General features: G+C 41.5%; 1 protein-coding gene and 1 long non-coding RNA gene across 11 annotated transcripts; both read left to right on the forward strand.

Moving 5' to 3' along the window:
• The first annotated feature begins 713 nt into the window (after positions 1–713).
• Positions 714–3951, forward strand: LOC120816650 (uncharacterized). The gene is made up of 3 exons (XR_005711856.2): positions 714–841; positions 1158–1249; positions 3000–3951. It is a non-coding gene; the product is annotated as an uncharacterized LOC120816650 (long non-coding RNA).
• A 1097-nt stretch (positions 3952–5048) lies between these two features.
• LOC120815793 (myosin IXb) lies at positions 5049–27045 on the forward strand. Of its 10 annotated transcripts, XM_078099482.1 has the most exons (42): positions 5085–5389; positions 5519–5603; positions 5787–6582; positions 10467–10561; positions 10718–10780; positions 10942–11041; positions 11293–11393; positions 12368–12491; positions 12577–12666; positions 12778–12894; positions 13203–13337; positions 13503–13624; positions 13743–13884; positions 14186–14375; positions 14532–14604; positions 14996–15088; positions 15187–15226; positions 15413–15535; positions 15911–15991; positions 16093–16203; positions 16497–16619; positions 16861–17010; positions 17252–17391; positions 17782–18108; positions 18283–18364; positions 18614–18811; positions 19632–19738; positions 19857–19933; positions 20247–20434; positions 20884–20991; positions 21194–21367; positions 21454–21495; positions 21583–21694; positions 21792–21865; positions 21956–22148; positions 22588–22716; positions 23041–23146; positions 23331–23462; positions 23853–23976; positions 24170–24264; positions 24348–24460; positions 25091–27045. In XM_078099482.1, exons 3-42 carry the CDS (start codon positions 5827–5829, stop codon positions 25354–25356), a joined length of 5616 nt encoding a protein of 1871 aa, XP_077955608.1. In that variant the 5' UTR covers positions 5085–5389; positions 5519–5603; positions 5787–5826; the 3' UTR covers positions 25357–27045. The 10 variants fall into 10 exon arrangements, with proteins under 10 accessions (XP_077955607.1, XP_040026699.2, XP_040026698.2 ...); XM_078099481.1 differs by lacking the exon at positions 5519–5603 and having other exon boundaries at positions 5049–5389; XM_040170765.2 differs by having other exon boundaries at positions 5071–5603; positions 24348–24472.
• The last annotated feature ends 96 nt before the right edge of the window (positions 27046–27141 follow it).

Below are 27141 nucleotides of genomic sequence, written 5' to 3' on the forward strand. Positions count from 1 at the left end.
AAACATCCCGGCTGTGTTTTTCAGCCCCCGCTGTAGAGGGACAGTGACATGAAGCAACCGCGCATGGCAGCTCCCGGTATCCGGTTGCAGCCATCAAATCAAAACAATCATCCGGATGGAGCGAAGGCAGAAGGTCGCGGAGGGTATGGTGAGTGACACGGGGCCCTCATGGGAGGGAGAGGAGAAGTTTTACATTTTCTACTCTGGTTTGTTAGAGCTGGACAGAGTTTGCATGAAGGTCCGTTTGGGTAATTTAATTATAAGGTGTGTATGAATCATCATCAGAATTATCGTGAGGCAAATATCTCTAATCTGGTTACACAATGTGGAAGAAACAACTTCAGAAACAAGGAATTATATATTTACATATAATTATACTTGTGATGATATGCTTTTTATAAGATAAACATCAAACTTAATGGGTGCATTTTCAAAGAATATGTTGCGTGATGCTTTCTGTCATCTGACAGAGTCAGCTCTAATAAACTGAGAGAAAACGTTGAAATGTCCCGCAGATAATTAAGTACTTTGTATTTCATTTTCTGTTCCCTCCACCACTGGACGGGTGACTCGTCACGCTGGAGCAAATCTCTCCGTATTGAGCGCTACCAGCAGGGTGTGTAAATTCCACACCTGTCCCATCCTCTCTCACACAATCCCTCCCTCCCCCCCTTTAGTGCCTCCTCTCTTTTCACATCCGCTCTCCCCCTCTCGCTCACCCACACCTCGTAGTGGACAGCCTGAGGAGCAGAAAGCAGCGCTCTCTTCTCTATCTCAGAAACGGTGAAGCCAGCGGAAAGTGATCAGCATCTCTCTCTCCCTCTCCTCTTTACAAGTGAAGGTGAGTTTAGATCCTCTCTTTATGGCAGGCCCGTTTATGACTAGATGCATGGAGGCTGCCATCGAAGCTCTCTGGGCGACAGGACACAAATCAAAGAGTAAATCGAGATCTTGTGCTTGACCTTTTTCTGTCATACATTTAAGTGCATCTTGTCCTGTCCATGTGGGAATATTTTTGCTGAAATTTACTGTCTTTTTTCCGTCCACTCCTCACAACTTCTGGAAGAGGCTGTTAACCTGAGCAGAAGAGGTGGAGGTGCTGGTGGAGGCTTGTTATCCCGCTTTATCTCACACTAAAACACGGATCTGCTCCACAGGAAAGAATGAGGCGACGTGATGACAAAAGCCGCAGCTGCCCTTTCTTCTCCTGAAGCAGGGTGAAAAGTGACATAATGGCATTCTGGCTCAGGTAACTTCACTTTGACAACGATACCCTTGAAACGAATCCAACCCTCAGGTTGTGTTTACGAGATTTGTGTGGAAGTGTGTAATCCAAGTAATTTTGTGGACACAGTCAATGATGGTGATTTATGTGGGCAGCAAGGATGAAGAAGTGATGTTGAAATTACATGGTGATATAATTAACACTGTGAATAAGCATAATTATCTCCACATTCTTGTTGTATAACATTTCGTGCCTTTCTTGGAGGCGACGAGAGTCTACACGTAGGATCGTGTGACACTTGTTTTCCACCGAGCGGTGATGTCATGACACCGCTGTTTGTACGAACAGTTTATTCTGAAAACTGAGCCTGTGTCCTGAGGCTCGGACAAACTATCCCAGTACAAAACGACGGAGGAAGACTCTTCACAGCCGGTCAGGGGAGGAATGCACTCGCCGTGTGAAAAGAGAAAGCCGATAGTCAGTCAAACTGTATTTTACATATTCTATTGTATGTATATGAAAGCTATGGTTACTGATTAATGCACAAACTTGGATTTTAGAGACATTTCATGTCTCACTGGTTACAATAATTGAATATTTTTTATAGTGATATAAAAAGGGCTGGTGCCAATCTGCTATATTACTTGTAATGACTACTTGAAATAATTCCTCGGCAGCTGGAATTGAAAAGTGAAGCAATTAACGTTTTTACGAAGCATATTAGCATGCGGGTTGGGAAAATAGAAATTCATATTGCAATTGGAATCAATAAAACAGTTTTATCTTATGCCTCCACACATTTTACTTTCATTAGTGGCCAATTTAATAAATTTATATATATATAGATTTTATTAGCCAATTACCTCTGTTTTTTCTACATTTAATGACGTCTTTGCCTGCACTGGACCTGGATTTCTCAAAGATTGCTCATAAATTACAGCGTGAAAGCAAAGTAGTGGATTACGAAACAGAAGACTGGGCATGATTGCAACATAAATCTAATCCATGGTCTCCATTAAAAATATGTAGTTGTTTTAAGATTGTTTTTTTCTTGCAGAATGAAAGCTCAGATTTCCTGCAGCGAACATTAACACGGGATGACTTTTCTGAAGATGCAGAATTTAGCTCATTAGTGAGCATTGAACCAAACAGGAATTGTTCACAGTGGCTAAGTTCAGTGTCTGACATGAAAGAATGAGCGCTCACATTTTGTCCCCAAACGAAGAGGTGAGGGAAGAAGGATTCTCTCGATGTAGAAGTTAGGCCACCTGTATAATAATAGAGGAATGCTTTAAAAGTCTTGCATGTCCAGACACATGGAGAGACCATTACGAGGGGGAAGAGAAAGTTTATTTTCAGCACAAGTAAAGCTAATATTGTAGTTATTTTGTAACGCTGCAGCTTGTTTCCAATTAAAGACAATTTCAGCCAATAGTATGATCAATTTGTCGCCCATGTTGCCCGAGTTGTGCACTCCTGTGCCTACTGAACTGGATTCAGTGTGTCTTTGCAAGAACTGGCTCAGTTCAGCAGGAACAAGAGTGACATCTAATCCGACCCAGTGAGAGCAACACAAGGCTCTCATGATCATCCTCACCATCATCTTCCCCATTAGCTGATTCAGAAGGACCACTCTGCAGATGACCACCAACATATTAAGCACTCAACAGCGGGAGTGATGAATTTGCGTTTTCGACACATAAGAAACGATATATTGTGCATGTGTGTGTCCTAATTGGCCTTCCTGTGTGGGTGAATCTGGCTGCATCTGCAGGTAGTCGTTATCAACATCGCTTCTGATTTGTGCTGAGCAACACTTCACGTTGCCTCTCCTCATCCCTCACCCTGTAACGAGCTGTCAGCCAGCCTCTCCACCGGATTGGGAAACACCGGCTCCACACCTCTGGAGCTGCATTGTCATGAGCAAAACTGTTGCTTCTGATTAGGAATATCTTCCATGGCTAACTAATTGTTTTTGTTGGCCATCTTACTGTGGACGTGTTGGTTTAAAAAACACAAGGAAAAATGAATATAACACATGAAAAGAAATACTGATGAATTTGTTTTGTTTTTGTTTTTCTTTCTCTACAGAAATATATTTTCATTTATTTTGATTATTCCTGTATCACACTTGTATTATCTTTTCTCACCTGAAAGACGTAGAGTGCCTCTGAAATGTCAAAGACTGAGTCCTTGTGACGATTAAAACACTTCAATGTGACAGAATCCTCTCGTCAAATATCAGCAGGCACCTACATTCTGTTTTAGTGGTATTTACAAAAGCTGTTATATTTCGGTATCCAACTCGGACATTTTGAGCAATATTTAGTTTTTTTTAATCTTTTATAATGTATTTGTATCCCTTTAATTTACAATAATATTTTGCTGTCTGCATGTTTCTTCAACGATTATTTAAAAATAGTGATATACAAAAGCCTTGCCTCTATTTGTGTGAGTGCTATATATAATGACATGAGTTTATAGGGGGATTGTGGTCAACAAATCTGTCCACTTGTATTGATTTTCATTACGCAAGTTGTTTTTCATTGAATCGTGGATACTCTACATAGAATACGATCTGAATCAAGGGCCAAAGTATAGTGAAAGAACAAAACCGAGTAAGGTAACAAGCTGAAGTCTCAAGTCTGTGCAGCTTTACAATGCACCTCCCACTCCACTTGTAAATAAACATATGAAAAAATAAATGTATGTTTTTCAAGTCCAAACATTCATTTCCAGCTGCGTCTTTCTCAAGATGGTTGGAGGCCAGAATGTTAATTAAAATTGTCAAAAGGATTTAGAGCCTCTGGATCAGCTTGAGGAGTGCAGACAAAGCATCATGCCGTTAAAACCTGATGTTAAACCTGAATCACCAAACCAAGCACGTTGTCTGAGGTTAATTATGCTCAACATCTTCTCCTCTCTGAAAATGCCTTCTGAAGTCAGGACAACAGCACAAAAAACCTCGGAAAAATAAGAGGAACTTTACAAAGAGCACTAGAATATTGAAGGTCATTACATTTAAATGATTTGCTTGAACTTTTGCACTAACAAAGCTGATTTTATTGCGTGATGATGATTGGTTTGACTTTCTTCATTTATTTTGCGAGCAACACGGGTTTCTTCACATGGCAGAATACAGCTTCATTCTTTTCTGTTTAACTCATACACATATTGTATCCTCTTGTGCTCACAAAAATAGTGTTTCTTTATTGACAGTTAATACTGAACCTTCAATTTGTCAGCAATATTTTAATGTTGTAGCTGGTCCAGGTCCCTTTTTTTATGAATTATGTGTTTTGCTTTGGATGCTCTGAGTGTTGAAAACTCTCTCTGCTCTGTATCTGTATTGTCTCTTTTATTCACTAGAATCTGAAACCCAGACTGGAAAAAAGAATATAAAAACAGTTGTTTATGCTTTAACAACACACTATTCATTCTGCGCATATCTGTTTTTATATTGAATCCTAATCTGAAAAGTAAATACTTATATAGCTGTTAATTTAACATACAATGCTATTGTCAAATTATATTGTGCCTAGCTCCAGAAAGAAAGAAACAAATATTTAAAAGAAATAATAGAATACTGTATAATGAAAGAGATAGATTGATATAAACTGTATCCCCAATGGAAAATTTGAGAAAATTAAGTAAAATATTACTTTACAGAGCCTCAAATAGTAATACATATATATATACCGGTAGTGTAATAAAACTACAAAAGTGAGGAAGGTAAAAGTGGCAAAAAAATGAAAATTCTACAGATGTACTACATTCAGGTACAAAGCAGGTGTAATACCCCCACCCGCCAGCAGGGGCCGCTAAACACCCGCAGCTCACCCGTCACCACAAACGAGCCGGACTCCGCGTCGCGCCGTCGTGTCGCTCTCATTTAAACAACTTTTCCCCTGTAATGACCGCTCTCCTGTCGCGCTGACGCACGGTGGTGTGTTCTCTCTTTCTTTTCTCATCGGTTTTTCTATTTCCTGTTGGATAAAGTGTGACATCACCCAGGTGAGGGAAGGGAAATACATTCATTCCCACCTGGTCGACGGGTGTGTTCGCGTGTGTCCGTCCGCGCGGAGAAACCAAGGAAGTGATTTAACGCCTGACTCTTCGACCGGGACGACGCGCAGACGTCTCGATGTCTTAAAGACATTGCAGGTCGTTATTGCTCTACTAAATATGCTTTTTAAACACTTAAAACGCGTAGCAAGTAGCTTCTGAGCTCATATTTTTGGGGGAAGCAGGTAAATAAAGTTTATTTTTTTCCTTCCTTAAATTGCGTGGAAGGAGTTCGTTAACGCCAGATATCTTCTGCTACTCGTCGCATTCAGCCTTTTAAAGATTCAATGTTCTACTTTCTGTTTCTCTGAAGGTGAGACTTCTTTTCAACATTTGGTCTCGTTTTTCACTTCTTTTGACCGGTGTGAATGGGTGAATACAGGTGTGGGGGGGCAGAGGGGGGGTCGGACGCATAGACGTGGGGTTTTGTGCCACGTTGTTTTGATATGTAAATCAACCTTGACCTGCATCACGTGATGCGTGTTCCTCCCTGCAGTGGATGCCGGAGTTATGCTGAAGCCTGTTCGCACATCAGGATGAGCTCTACAGATGGAGAGGCCCGGGTGGTGCAGATCTACCCCAGGCTTTCCCAGGACACAGCCACCTACTGTCCGCTGCAGGTCGGTGCCGTGGACACGGCCAGGACCGTCATCCACAACGCCGTGGTCACCCTGGGCCTGGATGCCACCAAGACGTACAGCCTGCTGGAGGTCAGGAGAGCCGGGAGAGAGGAGACGTTGCTGGAGGCCGGCGAACGACCTTTGGAGAGAGTCATGCTGTGGCCGCCGCGGGCGCACAGGTGGCACCCTCAGTGCAACGGGTACTACTTCATCCTGCAGGACCAGCACGCCAACAATGGAGGCCACCAAGCAGAAAACAGCAGCCTGTGCCACGATGACCTTTGCAACCTCCAAACTGTGACCGAGGAGAACATCCTGGAGGCCTTGCGCCAGCGCTTCAACCGGCTCAAAATCTACACCTACGCCCGCAACATCCTCATCGCCATCAATCCCAATAAGTTTCTCCCCCTCTATTACAATCCCAATTACGTCAAGATGTACGAGAAACAGCCACTGGGTAAGCTGAGCCCCCACATATTCGCCGTAGCGGACTCGGCGCTCCGCGCCATGCTGAGCCGGCAGGTCAACCAGTGCATCGTGCTGTCCGGGGAGAGCGGCTCGGGGAAGACCGAGAGCTGCAGTTATCTCGTCCACTGCCTGACGTCCCTCAGCCAGAAGACGTACTCCGGCGGGCTGGAGCGGACCGTCCTCGGGGCCGGCCCGGTGCTAGAGGTAGGTCACCGGGGTGTGACTCTGCCCACCTGAACGGCCCTCTTCCACAGCAGTCCACATTGGTCAAGTTGCGTAGGCGTTAATGGAAGAAAGTGTCATAAAACAGGGTTCGTTTATCAAAGGTTTCAAGGTCAGTGGATAAACAGTCAACGGAAAATGTATATTAGTTTGTGTAATGTTCAGAAACAAACGTTCTCCGGTTTCAGATCCTGTGCGGATTGACTTATTTTTAAAGGGACAGTTGAGGCCAAAATCAAGACGGTCTTAACTGTTGAGCTATTTCTCAACATACTTTACTGTGAGTTTTGAGAGGATTTCAGGTATGTGTGCACTCACACAGCGATGGAAGGACACACTGAGCACAGAGAGGCCACTGTGCAATTTACAGGTACGATAAGGCCTATCATTTGCATTTTTCCCATGTTATAACATGGACTAAACAATGAGTCCTGAGCCCCTGAGAGCGTATCAGCCTCTGATCGTTTTCAGTGAAACCCAGTGAAAATCTTTTACCAAACTGACGTGCATACACAACTTTATTGATCCTTAAATGTTGCTGCAGTTATTAGTCGACAAGAATCCCATCGACTCCTACCGATACGGCTTTGCTGATCACCAAAATAACATGGACGTTTTTGGGGGGGTTTTGTTTTGTTTTTACAGTTTCACTATCAATGATTTAGGTCAAACGGTGTCTTGGTTGGCGTCCTCGTGAGTGTCCTCCTGAGCCCTGTGCTACAGTAACACTGTCAATGAGTAACAGGAAGGTCCAATTCCCACTTTGTGGGTGCTGAGCTTTCTCGTTGGCTGAATTGCACAACAGTCTTATTTTATGGAAGTAGTTGCCTCCTCGGTACTAACTTTTTGACAACTGAGCACAAATCTTCAAGCGGGAGTCAAAGCATTAGTATGTTTTGCCACATTTATGAAGACAAAACCGATCCTTTTTCCAATAAGTGTCAATGTCAGGTTATCCAGCCATGAGCAGCTCACCTTTTTCACCAAGGATCGTGGCCCGCTGTATTGTACAAAGCTCCTACAACCCCTGTTCCGTGGGGTCGGCCTCTGACTAAATATAGTTTATCTTTCCTTCCGAGCGTGTCCAACGAGTTCCTCAGTATTTTTCCTGGTAACCGTTTTCTGAGTATTGTGCTCTTCTCCTGAAAGGCCTCCCAACAGGCAGAGATTCGCCAGAGGAGGGGAAAGTGACTGATTGTTTTTGTTGGATATTTTATATATATATATATATATATATATATATATATATTTAATTAATATATATATATATACTGTATATATATTAGGTTAAACCAGATGAGAATATCTATAAGTGTTTTACACTAAAACTAAGATTCTATTGGCCAAGCCAGACCTTTTTTTGCGAGATGCCTGCTGCAGTAATGAGGATTAATTTGTGGGTTAATCAGTTTATTTTTTATAGTCCTGTAGTTTGGCTCTGCCGACTTGGGCTTTCCTTCATATGCATGCGTCACACCCCAAAATCCTTTTTCCTCTCTACCTAAAATCCCCAAACCGTAACTCATTTTTCCTTCCCTCTAACTTTGAATTAAATGATATCTCACTCGACATCCGAACGTAGCAGAAACTGCACACCCTCCAAGTTCTATTTAAACATGGAATTAATCTGCAGTCGGTAGCCAGCAGGTGATTGCACTTGTCTTCATGGAGTATGTGGAGGAGGAGGAGGAGGAGGAGGAGGAGGTGGGAGAGTTTGCGCTCCTTGTTGGTGTCGGTAAGTTGAGCTCCAGAGGGGGAATTTGCAGGGCGTTGTCTTTGGATCACCAGAGAGAGCGAAGAGAAGCAGGAACGTGTCAGAACAGGCTCAGCAAGCCTACGACACAAAGAATAAATCGCTCGCTCACGCTCTCTCTCTCTCTCTCTCTCTCTCTCTCTCTCGCGCTTTGCTTTAATGAAAGTGTGCTGCTGTGATGTCACATATTCACAAAGTGTTCATTGATTAGTGTTGAAATAAATTATATGGACGCTGCCACTGGTTCCCAATGTTGTGACTGTGACTCGTTCAAGGCAAAGACAACTTTTGCCTCCCTTCTAATTATTATAAGTTTTTTTTCATTTTCAGCAGACACAGTTAGTATTACAGGGATGTTAGTTGGATTAGGGCCTAATAACAGTTATTTCAGCAGTATCTATAGATTACTTGTATATAAAAATCCGGAGATTTTAAATATTTAATACTATAAACTACGCTTGGAAATGCATATTATACCAACACAAGAGAAGATATCGTCATTGTATATTTTGATATTATGAGTATTGTCTTGTCCTGGTTTTTAAAGCTGAATCACAGTAAAGTGATTTTTTTCTATTTGTCTTTTCACTTTTGATCTTTTTACATATATTACTAATGAGTATATATCAAAGCTTTTGTAATAGCACCAATTATCTCCCTGCAGTATTGTAATATTGACATCGTGCCCAGGCAGTAAGTGATAGAAAACCAGCACATCATTAAAGAAGCTCGATTAAGAGATACTTCTGTCAATTTTGCTTGATAAATCATTTTGAAAATATTCTAAATAGTTTTCCAGATGTCCTTCATTCTTTGAACTGACATGTCCTACCTCATTCTGTCCAATCAGGTTTTGAGGTTCCCACCTTTTCCCACCAGTGTTTTTCAAGGCCAAATTCCTGATGATAAGCCTGGAATTGTGTTTGTTTTTTTACCTGGCGTTTCTCAACAATAGTTTCCTTCAGAGGAGTCAGACCTGAAACTAGGACGAGGAAAACATTTGTTTCTCTCCCGCATCCACGTACCTTCTTCTCACCACGTGTTGTTTCTTACTTTCCTCTAACTTAGATATGATTGACTGATCTGGTTGAAAATGAAACCGTGCCGTTTCGGAGGTGAACGGGTGATTCAAAGGTTTCCCTGGTAGCGTGATATCGGCACAGTCTGCAGGTGTACCCAAAGCATTGCTCCGCCTGTTGAGACACGACCATCTCTCAATCTGGAATGAGGCAGGACGGCACTCGGTTTGGGTTTACGTTTTTCGTGGGAAGTAGAAGCTGATCCAGAGTCAGCGCCGCAGCGCTCGTGATGCTGTATGTGTCCATCAGCGCAGGATACATAATTACATAATTACATAAGAACATAATTGCAAATACTGATCAAGTTTTTCAAATCAATCAAACGACCACTGCCCTTCTCGTCAGCTGATTGATTTAATGTTTTCATCCCTGAGCTGTTATGAATCACAGTAAACCCCTGACTCCCTGAAGAAGGAAAGAGGAAGAGGTGGAGGTGCCAAAGTGAGAGTAAAACTCGCTTTCTTTAGAAGCCTTATGGGAACTGGGCAAAGAGGCTTTTTGGAGCTTTTGTTTTCAATGGTTGTGGCCACTTAATCAAGTGAAATAAATGATCACTGGTGAGAATAACATCAGAATGTATCGCGTCACATGTGCTAAATAAGACAAAGTGTCAATGTTTTATGATCGTTTTAATTTGCATTCTATGTGTAATTTGTGTTTTAGAGTTTGTGGATGAACTAAAACTCAGCTGAAAAAACAAACATGAATAATTCAGACCAATGTTAGTAGGATAATCCGTAGGATAAACGGTTGATCTATTTTCATAAAATACATGTTACAAGACATTGTATGGATATGTTCTGCTATAATATATGGATATGTTCTGCTTTTATGGCTTTTATCATGATTTAAGTCAATTGGAGAAAACAAGAAATTTAAAGACTCTGAAAAGCTTTTGACACTTCTAATAATGCAACAAACAGTCCTAAACATTTGTGTTTGTGTCGATTGATCATTGTGTGTCGGTGAGAAACATGCCCGAACGTTGGTCTGTTTATTCAGTGAACTGTGTGTGTTCGCTGTGTTGTAAACAGGCCTTCGGCAACGCTAAAACAGCAGAGAATAACAACTCCAGTCGCTTCGGGAAGTTCATCCAGCTTAACTATCTGGAGAGCGGTGTAATCAGAGGGTAAGGCTTCATGCACAGTTAATATTTCATCTATTTATTGGTGTATTTGACTTAAGCTCAAGTTTGTTTTTCTTCCTGTGTCTGCACAACGTTTGCAGCAGCGCTGCAACGCCTCACAGGCTTTGTTGACGTTATCTTCTGGTGTGTCTCTTGCAGGGCAGTTATTGAGAAGTACCTACTGGAAAAGTTCCGCCTGGTGTCCAGGGATCCAGGAGAGAGGTACATTGGAGACTCCCCATTCACATGCATTGATTCATTCATACATGTAGATGTGCACTTGGCCGGTATCAACACTGCTCACATTGTAAATAACTGAGTTGAAATAAAACTGGCGTGAGCCCTGATTGATTGAGTGGTGCTGTGCGACCTTTGACCCGCAGGAGCTACCATGTGTTTTACTATCTGCTGGTGGGCGCGTCCAAGGAAGAGCAGCAACAGTTTCATCTGTTAAAGCCGCAGGATTATGTCTACCTCCAGCAGGTACTGTTGATCCAAACACCCCAAACAGCAGCAAAGACAGCCAACCTCATATTAATTTATATTATTTTCTTTTTTGCATTTATAACTATGTCCTTTTTTTTTGTTCAATGAAACACCAACTCAAATAAATGAAAAATACATAACTAAGAAGTATTGGACATTTAGATTGCCGGTGTTATCTGCCTCATTCTATTCATTCCCCTGTTCATAAGCAAATCTTTCTCTCTGTATCACGTCCGATTGTCCTGCAGGAAGACCTCCACTTAGATGATGTGGAGAAACTTGGGCGCGAGTACAAGAGGCTCCATCAAGCTATGGAGATGGTTGGTTTTCTGGCCTCCACCAAGAATCAGTACGTACGATTTTGATAATAAGCAAGTGGAAGTCTGAAGGCCGGAGTCAAACCAACCAGTTTTGCTTTACTGGCCTTTAAGTCATGAAGAGAGTTGATTAGCCACAAAACGCTTCATTTGTAAATAACAATTATGTTCTTTTACTGTTGGACGTGTGAGATTTGTCATCGACGAAGGCAAAGTTGGTTTTGTTTTTCAAAAGAACACTGTCTGAAAAGTTCCTCCTTTTCTACACTGGTTTCTGTAACAGGTCACAGCTTGTCGAGCAAAGCACAACAAAAATTCAGCCAGCATCGGCAGCATAGTTTGTAACCCGTTCAGCTTGGTCCATCAGCCTCCATCATTTTTATTTTTAATAGCAAGCGTCATACATTCATTAGAAGCAGCACCTCCAAGCATCCAGGGAAGTTATTAAACAAAAAGGCTTATCCTTCAATTATATTTACCTCGCTTTGAATTAACTCTGTGTCTCTTGACCTGCAAGTAAACAGTGTTCATTGGTTTGTTTGCCTCATCTGGCTGATGAGAACACAATAATAAGACTAGGTGCCGCCACACTTTGTTACTCTTGTAAAGTGTTTATCAAACTGTGTCAGCACCCTAAATATTTGATAAAATATTAGTTTAAATACAAAATAAAAAATCAGTGACACTAAATTTAACAGGTGGCAGTAAAACTAATACGTTGCAAAGCACAAACATCCGGTTTCTATTCAGAAAGCGGATTAGATGATTGATTGATTTTATAGAGGCGACGGTGTTTGCCTCACATGAACACCAGCTGTGTGTGTGTGTGTGTGTGTGTCTGTGTGTGTGTGTGTGTGTGTGTGTATGTGTGTAAAAGGGTAAACCAAATATAACAAGTCAGACAAATTTTGGGTTTAAATGGGTTTCAAGACCTTCCATTGAACATAAAGTAAGACTTAATGCAACTAAACATGCAATTTGTGTGTGTCTGTCTTTTACATTGCAGCATATTCTCCATCCTCTCTGCCATCCTGCTCCTGGGCAATGTGACGTACACACAGTCTGAGGACGCCGAGGTCCTGGACGTGGGACCTGCTGAAGTTTTGTCCACACTCTCTAACCTTCTCAAAGTATGTTCCTCAACGTTGTTTATTGATCCTAACTGCTGGAGTTAATGACTACAGTCTCCATCTCTTTGTGTAACGGTTTTTGTAGGTGAAAACAGAGGTACTGGTCAAGACTTTGGTCAAGAGGAGAGTAGTGACCGCCGGCGCCGCTGTACTCTCGCAGTACACACTACAAGAGGTATGAATGTAGTGCACAGCTACCCCTTTCAGTTTAACTATTAAGTCCTCAAATAGCAGTCTGCACACAGAGAGTCGTCACTTGCTTTGTTTGATGTTTCTGCGTGTTTAGGCCACCGCGGTGCGGGACTCCATGGCCAGGTCCTTGTACGGCGCTCTGTTCGACTGGATCATCCTTCACATCAACCACGCGATGTTCAACCGACGAGACATGGAGGAGTCGGTCCCCGTAAGTCTCGCAGGCAGAAACTGAAACGTTGACTACAGCAGGCTGACACTTGTAGTCAATTGGGGGGTTGAAAAATATTTTCAACGGTTCCCTTCAATGAAAACAGTCTGCGGTTTTGATTTTAATTGCCTACTCTGAAATTGTATTAAAAAAGCGTATTCAAATACAACAAAGCATCATCAAATGCAATCCTGAAAAGGTAATTTATCAAAAAAAACAACGGAAAAAAAGAACCTAACCATGTTTGACGTGTGCTGCCGTTTCGTATGCTGTTGATGAGTTGTGCGGTTTTCCTGTTGTGTTTTTAGTGTTTGTCCATCGGCGTCCTGGATATGTTTGGATTCGAGAACCTCCGGACGAACAGCTTTGAGCAACTGTGCATCAACTTCTCTATTGAGAAGGTTCAGTGTTACATCAACCGGCACGTCTTCCACCTGGAGCAAGTCAGTGTTTCCTTCATTTGAATCTGATTAGACTTCGGTGGTGGTCAGCATTCATTCTGTCAGCCCGTGCAGTGACTGTTTGTAACGGTCATCATCGGTGCCAGAGAGAAGCATTTACATTTAACCCGGCGAAACCCATTCATTAATGAAATATATATATAACAGGAGGATTATGTGTCAGAGGGCATCGCCTGGCGAACCATCAACTACACTGACAACAGCCGCTGCATTCGGCTGATCAGCGAAGAGTCAACGGGGCTCTTTGCCCTGCTGGACGAGGAGAGCAAGTAGGTGAACATGTAACGTTTTCCTGCCTTTCTGGTAGGTCTTAAGTGATGATTCAGAGGGATTACTTTTTTCCAAGTCTATACGTGTTATTGATTCTCTGTCCTTCTGTGTCTTCAGCCTCCCTCAAGCCACGGATGAAACCCTGTTGGACAAGTTGAAGCAGCGACATGGGGACAACCCATCAGTTCTTCCTTCCTCACACCGAGAGCCTACTTTTATCATTCAACACTTTGCCGGAAGGGTTAAATATCACATCAAGGTAGGGTACATTTCCCTCAATGTTCTACAAAGTAAATACACATTAGATATTCAGTAGAAGTACACTGACACAGTGGTGGTCTGCAGTAGCCTTGTTAGATAAGCCACCGTGAGAGAAACCTGGAAAACCTTTGAACTTAGTCAATGATTAATGTTGCCCCCCCCCCGTCCCCAAGAAGACGGCTGTTGCAGTGTGAAGTTTAATGTTGTGAAGACAAGTAGTGCACGTAGGGCTCCCCTGTGCAACTGCAACACGGAGAAAGAAGCAAAGCATGCTCGTCTTGATTCTGCTTGTTCTTCAGGGTTTCCGGCAGAAGAACACGGAGCACATTCGCCCTGAAGTCATTTCACTTCTCCGGAGCAGTGAGCGGGCGTTTGTTCACCACTTGGTCGCATCCAGTCCGGAAGCTCTGTTCAGATGGGGAGTCCTCCGAGCCACCATCCGCATCCTCACAGTATTCAAGAAACTGGGACGCCAGCGGGCGGAATCGAGTAAGCAGCTTTAGTTGCCTATCGAACCACATTTTCAGAAGCTAAAGTAACTCATGGGTCTTTGCATGAATGACCTGCTGTTGTTATTGTACTTTTTATCATTCAGCTTCCGTTTGATTATTATATTGAGCTGATTTTGTGTTTCTGTCACCACAGTATCTGGCAGACGAGGCTCCCGCAAAGCCTTCTTTGAGAAACGGGGCAGCACTGCTGTGGGGAGACTGTCCAGGTACATTTACTGCAGTAATGCGTTTATAGTGGATTTACTGCCACTCTCATGTCTCTGTTCAAGCTCAATTTTCATTATGAAACAACCAAATGGATTTAAAACGACAACCTGATGTTTTCAATCAGGCAGGCCTTTTCTGTTTAGTAGATTTCAACAATTGATTACCAACTGTAGCCATCAAGCATCCAGATTTCTTCTCAAACACAGGCGCAAATACTATATTTAATACTTCTTCATTCATTCATATTCCCATTTATTTATCCTTAAATAATTAGTACGCTTGGTGACCCAGAGGGAGTAAATGCATTTGCCTTAAAAAACGCCTGTTAACGTATGCCAGTCAAAGAAAACTAAACCCTAAACTTAAAAAGTACTTCTCTGACATTCACAGCAACAGCCTGCCTCTAGATTTCTCCTTTGATCGCTCCGATGAACATCCACTTGATGTATTTGAAGACATCTTTGTCAATTATGAAAAGAGAAAGTAAGTTCCATGTTTCATACAACCTGATTTTGCTGCGTTGAGCTTTCTTTTTCCAGAGTTATAGGTTGAATGAAGCTTCACTTTTTTCTTTCCCGCAGGAAAAATCGAGGCAGTCGACGAAAGCAGCTCATTCCAAAGGTGAACGATTACTGATGATGTGATGTGTTTGTGGACTCAATAGCAAAGTGTTGTGTTAAAATGCACCTGTTGTGACTTTTGTGACCTATTTTCTAACCCGTGTGCCGAGTGTAGAATACTGTCAAATGAATCTTGTTGTTGTCGGAGGCAAAAAGCTCACAGGCTTGATTATGTCTCATCAAACAGAACCTCGTAGATTTGCATTCCCTCAGACACATCGTCGGTCTCACTGCACACGACCGAACCAGCAAGTTCATCTTCCACCCTCATCGGAGCACAAAGCCCCCGACAGTGAGCACCCAGTTCCAGGTGAGGTCACTCTGCCCCTTGGCTGGTCATTATTGCTCAGTTTACTAAAGGGTGACTTTAACCATGACTTCATGTCACGTCTCAAAAAAAAATGTTTTGAAGGTGATACTCTTTTATAATTTTTTGACTTTGAAATAATTTGTAATTTTAGGACTACATCGTAAAACATCAGTGCAGGATTGTCTCAAATTGTTAACCGCTTGTGTAGGTGTTCTGTCATTAAGAACATCAGTTAACTGAGCATCGGGCAAATTGTGTACTGTACTAAAAGAGTAGAGCGAATAAAAAAAGCTTTAAAAAACTGTTTATTAGAAAAAAAGTAATATACTATCATAATAACAAAACCATCAATTACTCCACCTCTGTGTCTTACAGACTTCACTTGGGAAACTGATGGAGTCAATGGAAAAAGCCGAGCCGTTCTTTATTTTCTGCCTTCGTTCCAACAATGGAAAGGTAAAAGTCATGTGTGATTCCGTCACACATCGTCCTCGCTGTAAATGCAACCCTACCTGTAAATGCGGTTCATTGTTCATTGAAATGTTTTATTTTTTCAGAAGGATCTACACTTTGATGCCGAACTTGTGCTACAGCAAATTAAGTACCAAGGCCTACTGCAGATGGTTCGCCTCAAGAAGTCGGGCTTTAGTGCCAAATACACATTCAAGGTGGGCGATTATTATACATTCATTAGGGGATGGAAAAAAACTGATTGATTTCTACTGTTCACTGTTTGAAACCGACTGACACTTTACTAATCACATCATCGTGCTTCACCATCTTCTTCGGTAACGGATTAAAGGTTTTCTGTAGAATTGGATGAAAACAAGCATTCATTTGCAGGTTCTTTTGCAGTTTTTCTTTAAAATTCAATTAAAGTGTGCAATGCATTTAAAAGGAAACCTGGCTAGTGTGAATGAAATGAATTTCCACTTCTGATACAGTTTTCTTTTGATGACAGGAATTTGTTGAGCAGTTTAGAATGTTGCTTCCAAAAGGAGCTACTATGCGGCCAGAGCACATAACTGAACTGTTTGAGAAGATGAAGCTGGATAGAACCAACTATCAAATAGGAAAAACCAAGGTATATGTTCCTGATCATAGCAGTCATTTATTCTGAACTCACCATGATCGTTTGTATCACAGTGGCCAGAGGATGAAAGTAACGTTGCTATTCCTTGGAAATTACTTCATTACTTCACTCTTCTGTTTCTGTTGATATGTTTTGATTTTAAATGCAAGTAATGCGTGTATTCAAATGTACCACACAGCATAAATGTTCCCAGGGGTTTCATCATTAGTGGGTCTCTCTTTCATCTACTCAGGTGTTCCTCAAGGAAAAGGCGCGGCAGCTCCTCCAAGACAAATACAACAAAGAAGTGATGCATCACATCATTGTCCTGCAGCGCTGGTTCCGTGCTTCTCTGTTAAGGATGCACTTCCTGCAAAAGAAAGATGCCACAATGCTTATACAGGTACCATTTATGCTAGAAAATATTGTAAAAAAGGGCTAGGATGTTGTAGATAAGCTTTATTACTCCTATGGAGATTTTTGTTATAAAAGAATAAAACATATAATTAACACAAACAATAGAGTAGTACTTAATATATACTTAGACTAGTGCAAAATAGAATAGATAAACTCAACAAAAAAATGAGTTAGACAAAAACATATAAGTGACAAAGAAGATTTTTTTGTTTTATTTTATTTATTAGAGAAACTGGCGGGAGTTTTACGAGAACCAAAACAGAGCTGCTACGGTGATCCAGACAGCATGGAAAAGTTCGCTAAAGAAATCTAAGCACCAACGGGAGAAGGAAAGCAACGGGTCCGAGAACCGACTTGGGCGGGACAGGTACATCCTAAAGCTATTGTATTTAGAATTATTGTATTTATTCTACCAGGTTCCTCAAGACGCAGGAAAATGGAGAATAAAAATATTTGTGTGTATTTTGTTGACATAACATAGCGTAAATAATCATGTTTATTTAAGAGCGTGTCAAATACCATTATTGTGTACTTTTAAAGCCATAGAAGTAAGTAAAAAATTCTGAAGCATAGACGTAAACTATAATCAGCTTAAATTGACCGAAGATTGATTGATTGAAGATTTCATCCAGAAATTTTTTGCTTCAATTTACTGTCAAATATTTGCATTTTAGGTTGAATTAATAAAGCACAAGCATATTTATTACGCATATGTTTTTTGTGATTCCAGTCTGATTTAGAGGTTCTTGCATTACAGTTTGACAAAAAAGGAGTTAACAAGGCAGCAGAAAGTGGAGCTCAGCCCCAACCGGACCCAGCAGAGGTCCGGGAGCAGAGAGAAGCGAGAGGGCAGAGGATCTCCTCCCCCTCTCACCAGGCCCCTCTCCCTTCCACTGGACCCTAAAGCCAAAGAGGAGCCCTGCCCCGGCCCGCCTAAAGCCAGCTCGCTACAGCGCTACACAGATGTTGAGGCCTTCAAGGAGAAGGCTGAGAAATGGAGGGAAAGACTGAGCGAGGGCGAACGGACAGATGAATCGAGTCCAGAAGTACAGCGGAGACATGGCGTTCGGAAAAATGAGTTTCAGTAAGAGTCCCGCAAATCTTCCCCCCACAAATGTCAATATTTTAATAACCTCATGACCTTCTTTTGAATTTTGTATCACAGGATGCTTACGCGGTAATGTCTCAATGCTGTTACCAAACATTTCAAAGTCCCACAATAGTCCACAGCTCTGTCCTTTTTCCTCCTGCAACGCAGGCACAAAGGGAAGTCTGTGTCTGTTGATGAGCTATCAAAGGTCAGCTCATCAGGCTCTGATAGCTCGCCATCCACAAACGAGGTAATCTTCTTGTCAATCTGTTACTATACCATTCAAAACACTGGAACTTTCAATCCATCCTAACTTGTTGCTCCTCGTACATACTTCGTACATACGTAGTAAGTGTCCTGGGCAACAATCATTGTTGGCATTACCTTTTCAAAGTACTATAGTTACGTCTGGTGTGAACTCCACCAACGGAGGCTCCATGCGCATTAACCACAGAAGGGGTCCCGCTCTGTGCCTCACCACGTTTCCTGGCTCAATCAGGTCAGGGTTCGTGTCCGCAAGCAGCCCAAACGCAAGCGGCACTTAGCCTACGCGCGCAGCGGCCTGATGATGAACTTTGGGGGCTCCAAGGAGAGCGATTACTGGAGCTTTCCGCTGCCTCCCATCAGCCCCAATATAGCCAGCATGAAGAGCTCTGCCAGTAGCTCGGATCTCTGGGCCGTCAAATCCGAGGTCAAGGTACTGGCCGAGAAGACATAGTGACCGAGCATGACTCTGCTCTGCATGCAGGTCCTGCATGTGTATTCCACAAACGGATCGAAGGTTGCATTGCTCTGTTCTCGTTTCTGCTCTGCAGCCAAGCACGGCGGGGAAAAAAAAGACCTTGTATCTGAAATGCAAAAAAGGAACACAAGAAATCTTAAAAAGCCCTTTTCCAAAGCTCATTCCTGAACTTCTTTGTCCCCTTTTTTTTTACTCAAATGTTCCGCTCATCTTTACAGTACAAAAAAAATCTGAATTATACTGCAGATTCATTACGAATCTGATTAAGACAATTATATGAGAGAATGTTGGGAATTTTATTAAAGTGTTATTCATAAACACATTGTAATCTACTGTATATATCATTGTAACATATAAACAAATCATTTAATTAATCCATCGTCAGGTTATGGCAAAAAATGTTATATAATTGAATTAACTTACAAAGACTCACATTTAACAATTAACATTTAAAAATCTGTTGGTTCTGTAAATATCTAATAATGTAACTGATCCAATGTTATCAATCTATGTACTAATGTTGCTCATACTGATTAAATCAAAAAAGGTCATTGGTCAGCTGGTGGCAGGAGACAATGCAGCTTTGCATGAGTTAATAATGGTGGAAGATTATGGTGCCAATATCTGATGCCGGTTTACGTGGCCCAGTTTGGTGGTGGTGGAGCTGTGGTCCAGCCTCCTCAGGGCGACATGGTGGTTTGTTCTTCCCGGTTTTTGGTTAGCACGTTTTTATATTTTTGCTTAGAGCGTTTTTCATGTTTCGATACCACTGCAGATACCGGCAGAAACTGATGGGTCGAGCTTCAGTTGTCAGTCCAGGAGCTGTGATGAGGACTTGGGACCACACGGATCCAACAATTCACAACTCACAACTCCTGAGAAGTAAAACTCCCTCATTCAGTTCAGAGGAAACAGTTCAGGCCCAAGATTTATGTTTTAACAATACTTACTGTTATTGTAATTCACATGCTGCATGGAGTCAATGAAGACTGTCTTTCAGGATTTGGTTCCTCAGTAAATTCCTGAGAAAGCGGCCTAAATATCCTCCAGTCAACGACTGTCCATCCAGCAAAGCAGGTGACTAAAAGCAGCAAAGGGGCAATATTAATACATGTAATATTATCTGAGGCAGATATTCTCATACACGTTGAATATGAAGCACCCGGGACACTTGAAAGTACTGTAGTATAAATAACATGTATGTTGGGAAATCTATAAAGTAAAGAGGAAACAATTACAGTTTTGTTATAGGTAGTTTTTCTATGATGTTGGTGTTTACTGAATCTAACTAGTAGAGATCCCCTCTTTACTGCCATCTGGAGGTTATTGGCCGCTATTTGTATGACTTCAGGATTGGAACATTAATGTCCCATCTCCCCTCATCTGACAGCACTCACCTTGGCCAACTACACTCCACAACCCTACAACAGGCCGACCCAGGAAACCGAGAGGGTCGGCAGAAACCCGACCATTCGAATCAGCCGGGCCACGCGTGCGCTGCAGTGCAACACGTCTCTGGAGCGTGAGATCACCGACCCCAACGAGCTGCGAAAACTGGACGAATTTCTCGGCAATCAAGTGAGATTTCCAATGAAAACGGACATTGCAAAAGAAAAAACTCCACTGTGAAATAACTTTTATTATCATTGTCCGATCTCCAAAGAATTTTTCCCCCGGTAGCTGAAAGGTTAATGCAAATCAGGAAACATTTATTGCCAAAATATGTCAAACATACAAGGAATTTGTCTTGGCGGTTGGTGCGTGACAGTAGACAGTGTAACATCAGACAACAAGACAGCGGTGCACAAGTAATAAAATAAAGTAAAAAGAAATGCTAATGCAATGGGTTAGTAGAATAAGGCTATGTAATTTAAAATATTAAAAATATTAAGCATAAAGTGCACTAGCGAACAAGTAACAAAGTGACAAGTGACGACAAAGTGCTCCCTAACCGTCCTTTGCTGCATGCCGTGCCCCTCTCACCTGTTCAAAATGTCACCTGTTCAAAATCTCCTCTTTGTCCTCAGGTGAACGAGCTGCAAAGTAGAATGAAAAAGCTGTCCCCAACAGAGAGCGTCTTCCTCACAGCCACCATGCAGTTCAGAGAAACCATCAAGGGCATGTACTCTGTCCAGGTCAGAACGGATTCTTTCTCTGTACAATATGAAGTTCATTCGAGCAGATCATAGTTCTTTCGCTCTTAATTTACAGTGTATCAGATTTTATGGAGATTGATTCGGTAATTTTACCATTAAGTCACTTATTGTTGTTCTGCCACTGAATGTCTCGCAAACAACCAGTGACACTGATACTCTGCGAACACTCTGCGACCAACAGAAGCCCCAAATTGGCTACAAAGATCTGATGAAGGGCTACGAAAACCAAGTGAACACGCTAGCGGGTTCCAAGGATAAGAAGACGGAGGTCTCGTTGGTGGTCAACTTGTTTCAGTCTATGCTGGATGGCTTCATAAGGGGCGAGCTGAAGCGAGTGGAGTCTGAACCAGTCAAGGTAATTTCTGTCCGTCTCTAAACTACCTGGTGACTATAAACTGTCGCTTGACTCGTACATAAACTTTCTCTTTTGGCTTCTCTCAGGCCACCAAGGCGACAAAGAACAGGAGAAAAAAGGCTGCATGTGTACGTTGAATATCATCGTCTGCAATGCAAAGTTTTTATATTACATGTTTATTGTAAATCATCCCAGTGCATTCCGTCTCTCTGCAGCCCAACAGTCCTCTGGATCACCTATTCAGCACATACCAGGTGAACATCATGCAGTCGTGTGACTTGTGTGGCTCTTACATCTGGGGAATGGAGAAAGCCTACATGTGCAGTGGTGAGTTCAAAGAGCCGCGTGAATACACAATATTTTTGGAATGTTCAAAAGAGCAAAACAATTGCATTCAACTTTTTTAAACTTTTTTTTTTTAAAGCTTGCAAGTTAATATGTCACAAGAACTGCCTGAATAAAATCATCACAGATTGCTCAACGCGGTGTGACAGAAAGGTGAATTGGCATTTGTAATACTCTTAATACCGTAGCGTATTTTTTTTCCTCTTTTTTTTTTTGACCTCCTCTTGTCGTTGCTTGTGACAGGATGACAGTGTACCGGGCTCCCTTCACTTTGGGGTGCAGGTGTGCGTCCTCACCAGTAAAGCCAACCCTGTGCCCAAAGTGGTGGAGCTGTTGCTGATTCACGTGGAGCTAAACGGCCTCTACACGGAGGGCATTTACCGCAAGTCGGGCTCAACCTGCCGAGCGAGGGAGCTCCACCAGATTCTGGAGACTGGTAAGAACTTGCATAAACTTGTAATGCACAAAACGTTGCTTGAAGACCCTAACGAATCCATTCGGATTAGTCAGATTACATTAGAGTTCAACATAACATGAGATCAATTTTACTTTCACTATTAATTTGCACGCCTGGCGTGCAGCGAGACCAGGCACAAGATTTCCCACTTTCTCTCTGCATCCTTCTTCATTTGCCTCTATCTTAGTCCGAACTCCTCTGTTGTTTTGCACGTTTACTTATTTATTGAAATTAAGGCTAAATCTTCTTAAAATCTTAAATAACTTGTATGCTCTTGTTTTATTTTTTTATTTAAGGAACTAGAAAAATTTACTTAATTATATTATCATAATGACAACGGTGTTCCCTTATCACATCCTTGGGTCTTCTGATTATGAAGAAAAAACGTTTTTTGGTGTGTTCTGTTTTGTGGTATTAGATCCCGATGGTCCATGTTTAGACAACTACTCCATCCACACCGTCACAGGTCTGGTTAAACGTTGGCTCAGAGAGCTGCCGGACCCCCTCATGACTTTTTCCCTCTACAGCGACTTCCTGCATGCCGTGGGTGAGGAAATATTCATAGTTTGTTAAACCTGAAATAGCCAATTGCCACGTGGAAGAAGCGCTAATTACTTATTTATTTGCTATAAAATTACTTTATGATAAATCAATTATCCAAATGGTTGGCATTGACCATTTTTGAGTTTTATTCACGTCCTTAAGACTGCTCCGATTAATGGATTCGTCATTTTGGTCTTTTATGTTCTCTGTTGAAGATTAGTCATAAAAAAAAAAGCATGCTCAGTGACTTATTTCAGAGGAACACACTGAATTTAGCACCAAACCAAGTCAAAGGGCTATTGTTCTCAATGTTTGTTTGCCCCCCCAGAGCTGCCAGAGAAAGCCGAGAGGATAAGGGCTATATACCAAAAGGTTGAGGAACTTCCACCTGCCAATTACAGCACGTTAGAGCGACTCATCTTTCACCTTGTCAGGTAGGATCTCTTATTCCCTTCTTCTGCTTCTACTCATGTAACTGCAATGCTTTGGTCTATAAATAATATTTCCACTATATTCTAAAATGTGCGATGCAAAGAATCCTCCACTCGCCACAGTGATTATTTGGTTGTGTTATTGACATGTGTGAGATCTTCATGCAAGTATCTTTTTTTTTTTTAGGGTTGCAAAGGAGGAAGAGCACAATAAGATGTCCCCGAGCTCTCTTGCCATCGTGTTTGCCCCCTGCGTCCTGCGTTCACCTGATGTGAACGACCCCTTTCTGGGTATGAAGGATGTGTCCAAGACTACAATGTGAGTGATGATGCACACTCCATTAACTCTTCAGAAAGTTTTATTTTATTTATGTGTCATTTTCTCTTGAATTCAAATAACCACAGCAAGCTATTTCATATGCGTTCTACATTCTTTTTTTTGTTTCCACGGATACAACTTGATTCATCCTGAGGCAAATTGCTGTGCAGCAACACAGAGTGGGAAGAGTGCACATGTTAAGAGTTGAAGATAACTTAATATGGTGCAAATCTGAATATAAACAATCCAAAAAATATTATGGCTGGATAAAGAGGTTATTGATGGGGATCCGTCTGGGTGGGATCATCTTGTTGGACACGGGGTGGGCATTTCTAGAGGGGGACATTGTTTTAATGGGCGTGTGTTGTTCTTTGACCATGATATCCGCAGGTGTGTTGAGATCCTGATCTCTGAGCAGTTCAGACGCTACAATGAGAAGATGCAGAATATCCAGCAGCTGGAATACGCAGAGGCCCTGGCTGTCAGTCAACTCAAACTGAGGAGACAAAACACGGTGAGAGAAAACCTCAAGACCTGTGTTTCCCTTAGGGTTACAGCTTCAGGACCCTATTCGAGGAAAGTAGCATTGAGGAAAGTCTGGGAGATAGCCAGTGTAAACTAGAGTTAGCCACCACTACCCAATATCTAATGCATATAATGTTTAACCAAAATATCCACCCTTTTTTCCTCTAAATGATGCTGTGCAGCTTATTGAAAAGCCTTCAGAGTTGGATGTTGCAGACCATTCTGATGAATTGGAGAGGACCCTCATCGATAGGATCAAATCCATCAAGCAAGAAAAGTGAGCCAAGTTTTAGTGTGCGGGCGCTAATGCTTAGAAATGACTTGAGTTTAACGAACAATGTTTTGTTTGGTTATTTTCAGGGTGGACTTGGCCTGCGGGTTACCTGACTTGGAGCGAGAGCAGTCAGACAATGACAACCTGGACTCCTTGTCGTTGATGAGCTCAGACAGTCTGGGAAGCCTGGACTCGGAAGGTCAGTAGGGAGGTACGGTATTTTCTCCTTCACTGGCTTTAAAGAGATGACTTACTAGAAGTGCGATCCCCGCCCCACGATGCCACGTGGTATTTTTGATATTATCCTTTGGATGGTGGATGATTGGATCATGTTATCATGGCAGAAACTGCGCACACACAGTGTAAATATTGCGTTACAAAGTGATCCACCTGGAATGTGTGCTTACACATATTTGATTGATATTTGATATTCCATTGCAGATGAAGTTGCGCTGTGGTCCAATACAAATTGAGCTACGGTTTATAATTTCTGGAGGATCATCTTGTAATGTTGACAACAGTAATGTCTCGCTCGACTGGCCTTGTACAAATACACAGGAGGGCTGTGTTGTCTTTACAAAGGGATAAAGTCTGGAAGTAGCCAAAGGCGGGAAAAAATCCAAACCTAATCCAACCTGCTTTTAGAACACCCTTCATAAACTTGACTTCACAGACTAGTCATTCTGCTGAAGGAAACCAATTCTATTTATATCAAATGTATTTTGTACATTGTCTTATTATATCCAACCAACATAAACGTGGGATTGACTGTGTGTGTGTGTTTACCACAAGCTCATACCAGAAACGTTTGCTAATCTGATTGTTCTAGTACCAGAAAAGGTGACCATGCGAATGAAAACCCAGAAACCCGCCTGCCCACCGAAACCCACTGACCTGGCGCAAAGGGTCAGAAGTCTGATGGCTCAGAAAGATGACGCGGAGAGAGAGTTTGCGCCGCGACGAAAGACAGATGTTACTCAATCCATGTACGTGCTGCCAAGCCGAGGCGACGCCAAGTCCCAGATCACAAATGAAGCTTCCAGTCGGAGCTACGAGGACCTGGACATTCCTTTCATCGACGACGATGAAGATTAAACCTGCACGTGACAGCAGGATTTGTGACGATTGAAAGATTCTCAAGCATGTGTTAAAAGAAGATGTGTGAATGTCAAAAAAAAAATAGTTGTGCACTTTGTTTTATAGACTTTTCCATTTTTCCATGCTGCTGTGGAAACAAAATGCTTTGCGATGGTAGATTGTACGTGATGTCCCTCAAGGTTTTCTAACTAATCTGGAGAAGCGGCAAGAGCTAGCGCTACTAAACCTCTTTATCTTCTATTTAAAATCTGAATCGTACAGCTCTACATTTTCTAAAAAGGTTGACACTTGTGTGAAGCTGTGCGACCAGCTGGGTTCATCTAAGGAGAAAAACATGGTGAGCCATTAAGGATACAAGTCCTTCCTTTACAAGTGAACATTACTCGGAGCATTTCCGCCGTGGTAGTCATGGGAATTTATGGTGGTTGTGGGGGGAAAATGTTTTGTAAGTGTTCCATAAAGGAGAACCAGAGTGCTTCTCTTATTTTTACAGACAACGTTGCGTTCTGGGGCTCTTGTTGAGTGCCTTGTTGTTCATCTGCTACTCTGAACTTTTTTATGTTTTTCATTTTTCAAGTCCCTGTGATATTGTTGTGACTGACCACTGATTCAATACGCTGGAAAGGGGAATGGTCATATTGTTTCCTTTTAGACTGACTGAAAATACTTCCCTCTGGAACATCTGTTGATTTTGCTAGACTGGGGTGTTTCCCAAAATAAATGTCCATACATATATATATATATATATTTTTAAATATGCATGCCTGCACATTTTATATGGAATAATGGATATTGGGGTGAACAATCTCAGGTTTTGACTTTTATATAATAAACTCGCCATTTTCAAATGTCTTATGAAGTAATATAGATGTCTTTAATTCCTACTGCTTTGATAGTGACAAGTCTCTTAACAGTATATTATAAAATAAATACTCTACATGAAAAACTCAAAGTTTGTCTAAACCGAGGCTTATCAATTAGAAAATCAAACATATGATTGGTTGGTTTCATAATTTGTTACAATTTTTTTACTTTACCAAACTAATACTACAAGATATATAATGTAAAAACAAACTGAGTATCATTTATTTTAACTGTTAAAATGATAAAATGTTGCATATGGAACCAACATATTCAGTGTAATATGTATGGAAACTGGGATTGTACTTCAGCTGGAGGTTTGATTTGTTTTATGTTCATCACAGATGATAATACCTACTGTATAAAATATTGATCTGTTCAATGTAAATGACATGTTAATCCAGCTCATCAGTCCCCCCTTCTGTTGTTGACGGATATTACTTTTTCCAGATTTAGATATATTAATAATATCTCCTTCTTTCTATTTCTATTTCTTTCTTCTATCTTTTCTGATATCCCTAGTTTTATCTTCACTAAGTGTACTTTTCAGATGTTTGAATTGGCAGGTTTTTTTTGTGACTCACTATAAAGCACGAGTGTGGATTTTGATACATTTTCCACCACTTTTCTCTTTCCAAAAAACCCTTAACTTTTTAATTTAATTAAACCCAAATGCAAATTGAGAGATAGACTTCCTATTTTTATATATGTCTATCATAACAGTACAAATGTCAATAGACAGTTGTATTTTCCACCTGTCGTTTACTCAGAAATTGTCAGAAAATATTTCTGTGCTGTTTTGTATTTAAAATGATGTCAACAATATGCTCACGTATGTTTTATTCTATTAAGATATTTGAGTTGTTATTTTTGTAAGCCTGCATTGTGTAGTATGTCTGTCATATTCTCCAGTACAATGTA

The sequence above is a fragment of the Gasterosteus aculeatus genome, chromosome 3, assembly GCF_964276395.1.
Source record: "Gasterosteus aculeatus chromosome 3, fGasAcu3.hap1.1, whole genome shotgun sequence".
Taxonomy (NCBI): domain Eukaryota; kingdom Metazoa; phylum Chordata; class Actinopteri; order Perciformes; family Gasterosteidae; genus Gasterosteus; species Gasterosteus aculeatus.